The sequence below is a fragment of the Triticum aestivum genome, chromosome 2D (genome assembly GCF_018294505.1).
Source record: "Triticum aestivum cultivar Chinese Spring chromosome 2D, IWGSC CS RefSeq v2.1, whole genome shotgun sequence".
Lineage (NCBI taxonomy): Eukaryota > Viridiplantae > Streptophyta > Magnoliopsida > Poales > Poaceae > Triticum > Triticum aestivum.
Window position 1 is genome coordinate 355663072 of NC_057799.1, and position 5921 is coordinate 355668992.

The window sequence follows — 5921 nt, forward strand, 5'->3', positions numbered from 1 at the left end:
AAGCTAATTACCGATTAGAAAGACAGTTGGAGTTGAGGGCGACGGCCTCATCAGCGCTCTTCATCATGTGATCTGTATGCGTTATCTTGATTTTATTATCTATACTACCATACCACTTTTAGCTTCTGAATTGGGCAATTTCTACATTTCATATAAGAACCTTGCTATCTCTGAATTGAAATTAAAATACTATCCTGCTACTTTTACCTTCTGAAAAAGTACTAGTCAAATTTCTACATTTCATATAAGAACCTTGTTATCTCTGAATTGAAATTAAAATAAAAGATAGAAGTTGAAGTTAGTACTACTAAACTTTGTCATTGTGTTTTCAGATTGGTACACACCCTCAAGATGATGAAGAGAAAGCAATCCAGCTGAAGGATCTGTATAACAGCTTGATTGCGTCCAAGGAGCTCGCCAAGGTGCTAGCACACATCTGGGGAGAAGTGAACCCATCAACCGTCTCACTCATCTCCGCACTGCGTTCCGAGCTCGATCTTGCGCGCGCCCACGTGCGACGGCTCATCAAGGAGCACAAAGCTGAGCGCGGCGAAATCGACGGCCTGAAGAAGGAGCTCGTGGAGGAAATGGAGGCCTGGAAGGCCAAGCAGAAGGAGAAGGCCGCGACCGCTCTGCAGTACATCGTCACGGAGCTGGACAAGGAGAAGAAGTCGAGGAGAAGAGCAGAGAGGGCCAAGGAGAAGCTCGGCGCGGCATTGGCCGACGCCGAGTCCTCGCTACGCGCGGCCAGCAAAGAGCTGGAGAGGGAAAGGAAGTGCAGAGGGAAGGTGGAGAAGATGTGCGGCGAGCTCGTGAGAGGCATCGGCGAGGACAGGGCCGAGGTGGAGGCGCTCAAAAGAGAAGCTGAGGACGCGCAACGGGAGCTTGAGAAAGAGCGGGAGATGCTCCATCTCGCGGACGAGTGGCGCGAGCAGCGGGTCCAGATGAAGCTGCTGGAGGCGCGGCTTCAGTTCGAGGAGAAGAACTCGGCGCTCACTCAGCTGCACGACGAGCTGCAGGCGTGTCTGGATGCCAAGAAGGGCCAGGCGCCTGAGAAAACCGATCAGATGCAGTCAACCCGTGCGTCTGAAAATGGAGGCGCTGCCTCTGGCCCTGTTCCAGCTCCGGACAATGCCGGTGACGGAGGATTCAGTGAGGATTGCGACTCGGAAGGGAGTGACATGCACTCGATCGAACTGAACGTCGACGGCAACGGCAATTTGCATACCTGGAGCTACACTCCTTCGTCGAGGCGCGACCAGAGAGTGGGTGCGTCGATGCATGGATCGTTGCCGGAGGACAGACGGATGGATGATGCCGGCTCGCGCGACGCCGGCGGCTTCGACCGGAAAACGTTCCGGGAGACGGATGATGCGCTGGAGGGGGACTGGGCAGATGGGTGCAGCCACGGAGTGCTCAACTTTGATCATGATGAGGAGAGGTACCAGGCGATCAAGGATCTCAGGGAGCAGATGCTGGCTGGATCTGGACTCCTCATGTCACAGGGCAGAGAAACTGCTCAAAGTCAGTACTGCATCTTGTGATGTAAATTGAACTTGGCCGATTACTCAAGTGTACCGACCAATCACTGCTGATGTTAGTTAGATGATGACTTGCTCAATCAGACAGGCATATATAGTCAGGGTTTGTCTTTGTTGATGAGTTTTCTTTTGCACGAGTGCTTTGAGCTCTTGAAAATTGGGGATACGGTTCAAGTGTACTCAGTTCCATGCTTGTAGTGTTATGTATATTATTACAAGGAGATGAATATGTATGTTTTTTTTTTGCGAAAAAACTTTCGATCTATTCATGTTCAATCATGACAGTACAACAAGCACCAGAAGTAATAAAGATTATATCCAAATTCGTAGACCACCTAGCGACGACTACCTGCACCGAAGCGACCGAAGGCATGCTGCCGTCATCGCCCCTCCCTTGCTAGAGCCGGACAAAACTTGTTGTAGTAGACAGTCGGAAAGTGGTCGTGCTAAGGTCCCACAGGACTAGCGCACCAAAACTGCAACTGCCGCCGATGAAGAGTAGCATAGTTCGGAAGGATTCAACCTAAAGACACACAAACGTAGACGAACGACGACCAGATTCGAACAAATCCACCAAGAACAGATCGGACGGAGACACACATCCACATGCCCAACGACGGTGCAAGACGCAGCACCGGGACACGGGCTAGGCAAGGATAACTTTATTCCATCTTCAGGGAGCCGGCGCCGTCTCGTCTTCCTGAGCAGGACTCAAACCATAACAAAACTAGAAGAAACATAAAAAAACTAAGCCCTCCCACCGGCAAGGGACGTGATCCACCACACCCCCATGGCCCTAAGGCCACTAGAGACGAGGCGGATCGGCGGCAGGGCCGACGGGAGGTAGAGGAACCCTAGGTTTCTTTGAAGAGGAGGCCGCTTAATAACCCACAAATATAGGGGATCAATTGTAGTTTTTTAGATAAATAAGAGTGTCGAACCCAATGAGGAGCTAAAGGTAGAATTTATATTCCCTTCAAGTTCTATCGATCACCGATACAACTCTATGCACACTTAACATTCACTTTACCTCAAACCAGTATGAAACTATTTTGTAGGTGATAGGATATGTTTTTTTCGATAAGGGATAGGATAGGTTTGCAAGAATAAAACTAGAAGTACTTAGCTAGAATAAAACTATGAGTAATTTGCAAGATAATAAAAGTTAGTTGTTTAGTAGAAAGCTTTTGTAACACAAGAAACTTATTTGTCCCTAGGCAATCGATAACTAGGCCGGTAGTCATTATTGCAATTTTATATGAGGGAGGCATGAGTTTACATACGTTCCATACTTGGATCATATGCACTTATGATTGGAACTCTAGCAAGCACCCGCAACTACCAAAGATCATTAAGGTAAAACCCAACCATAGTATTAAGTATCAAGTCCTCTTTACTCCCATACGCAACAACCCCCTTACTCGGGTATAAGCTTCTGTCACTCTCGCCACCCACCATAAGCGAAACATGAACGTATTGCAACACCCTACAACGGGAATCCCACACGCTTGTGCGACACGGAGGGCACCATAGGACAGCACCAAAATAAAACATACAACTCAAACCAATCACGATCATCAATCAACCCATAGGACAAAACGAAACTGCTCAAACATCATAGGATGGCCATACATCATTGGATAATAATATATAGCATTAAGCACCATGTTTAAGTAGAGATTACAACAGGGAGAAGAGGTGTTACACAGCTGCATAGAGGGGGAGAGAGTTGGTGTTGACGGCGACGATGTTGTTGGTGTAGACTACCATCACAATGATTGCCCCGATGGCGTTCCGGCGCCACCGGGAGAGAGGGGGAGAGAGCCCCCTCCTTCTTCTTCCTTGCCCCCCTAGATGGGAGGAGAGTTCCCCCTCTAGTCCACGGTCTCCATGGCAGCGGAGGGGCATGAGCCCCTCCTAGATTGGATCTCTCTCTCTCTCTCTCTCTCTCTCTCTCTCTCTGTGTGTGTGTGTGTGTGTGTGTGTTCTCTCCTGTTTCGCGTTCCTATTTTCTGGCCGAAAACCGTTTCTTAAATTCCCGGAGATCCGTAACTCCGATTGAACTGAAATTTTAACACGATTTTTTTCCGGATATAAGCTTCCTTGCGGCCAAAGAAGAGCCCCAACTAACTTATGGTGTGCCCACTAGGCATCATTGCACGCCAGGGGGTTAGGCTGCACCTTGGTGGGTAGTGGAGCCCGTGGGCCTCCGTTTGTGTTGATTCCACCTCCCAAAAAACACATATATTCCAAAATAAATCTTTGTAAATTTTTATCGCGTTTGGACTTCGTTTCATATGGATATTCTGCGAAACAAAAAACATGCAACAAACAAGAACTGACACTGGGCACTGGATTAATATGTTAGTCGTAAAAATAATATAAAATGTTGCCAAAAGTATATAAAAGTTGTACAATATTGGCATGAAATAATCAAAAAATTATAGATACGATGGAGACGTATCAGCATCCCCAAGCTTAATTCCTGGTCGTCCTCGAATAGGTAAATGATATAAAAAAGATAATTTTTGATGTGGAATGCTACATAGCATAATCTTGATCATATAATATAATTATGGCATGAATATTAAGACACGAGCGATTCAAAGCAATAGTCTATAATTTGACATAAAAACATCAATACTCAGGCATCCCAACCAACAATCATGTCTTCCAAAATATCAATGCTAAAAAATGTTATCCCTACAAAATCATATAGTCTTGTCATGCTCCACCTTCTTAACACAAAATATTTATCATGTACTACCCCGGTGTCAGCCAAGAAATTGGTTCATACTTTTTAATGTGCTTCAACTTTTTCAACTCCCACGCAATACATGAGTGTAAGCCATGGATATAGCACTATGGGTGGAATAGAATATGGTGGTAGAGATTAATATGGAGAAGACAAAAAGGAAGAAAGTCTCACATCGACGCGGCTAATCAACGGGCTATGGAGATGCCCATCAATTGATATCAATGCGAGGAGTAGGGATTACCATGCAACCGATGCACTAAGAGCTATAAGTGTATGAAAGTTCAACATGAAACTAAGTGCGTGTGCATCCAACTTGCTTGCTCGAAGACCTTGGGCATTTGAGGAAGCCCATCATCGAAATATACAAGCCAAGTTCTATAATGAAAAATTTCCACTAGTTATATGAAAGTAAAAGCATAGGAGACTCTCTATATGGAAAACATGGTGCTCCTTTGAAGCACAAGTGTGGTAAAGGATAGTAACAATTCCCCTTCTCTCTTTTCTCTCATTTTTTTCTTTCTTCTTCTTTTTTCTTTTTTTTTGGCTCTTTTTGGCCTCACTTTTTTCTTTTTTTTTCTTTTTGTCCGGAGTCTCATCCCGACTTTTGGGGGAATCATAGTCTCCATCATCCTTTCCTCACCGGGACATGCTCTAATAATGAATAATGATGATCATCACACTTCTATTTACTTACAACTCAATCCTAGAACAAAGTATGACTCTATACGGATGCCTATGGCAATGTACCAGGATGTGCAATGATCTAGCATAGCAAAGATATCAAAAAAGGACAAGCCATGAAAATATCATGCTAGCTATCTTACAATCATGCAAAGCAATATGACAATGAATGCTCAAGTCATGTATATGATGATGATGGAAGTTGCATGGCAATATATCTCGGAATGGCTATGGACATCCCATAATAGGTAGGTATGGTGGCTGTTTTGAGGAAGATATAATGAGGCTTATGTGTGATAGAGCGTATCATATCACGGGGTTTGGATGCACCGGAGAAGTTTGCACCAACTCTCGAGGTGAGAAAGGGAATGCACGGTATCGAAGAGGCTAGCAAATTGCGGAAAGGTAAGAGTGTGTATAATCCATGGACCCACGTTAGTCATAAAGAACCCACATACTTATTGCGAAAGTTTATTAGCCCTCGAAGCAAAGTACTACTACGCATGCCCCTAGGGGGGAAGTTGGTAGGAGTTAACCATCGCACGCCCTCGACCTCCACGCAAAGGAAGACAATCAATAATAAATCATGTTCCAACTTCGTAGCATAATGATAGACTATATGTGCATGCTTCGGGAATCACAAACCTTAACACCAATACTCCTACTAAACAACAATCATTCACTAGTACCTCCCATATATTATCGTCTCTATATCGCAAAACTATTGCAAGGAATCAAACATATCATATTCAGTGATCTATAAGTTTTATGTAGGATTTTATGACTAACCATGTGAATGACCAATTCATGTTGACTCTCTAAATAGGTATAAGTGAAGCAAGAGAGTTAATTTATTTCTAAAAATTACTTGCCCACGCTCTAACAAATATAAGTGAAGCAAAAGATCATTCTATAAATAACGGTTTTCCATATGAAGATAA

General features: G+C 44.6%; 1 protein-coding gene across 1 annotated transcript in view; it reads left to right on the forward strand.

Moving 5' to 3' along the window:
• LOC123053133 (uncharacterized) overlaps nt 1-1662 on the forward strand; it is an 8007-nt gene extending 6345 nt beyond the window's left edge. Inside the window, exon 4 of the mRNA XM_044476535.1 lies at nt 333-1662. Coding sequence (XP_044332470.1) covers nt 333-1544 — 1212 coding nt within the window. The 3' untranslated portion in view covers nt 1545-1662. The remainder of the gene's footprint in view (nt 1-332) is intronic.
• The last annotated feature ends 4259 nt before the right edge of the window (nt 1663-5921 follow it).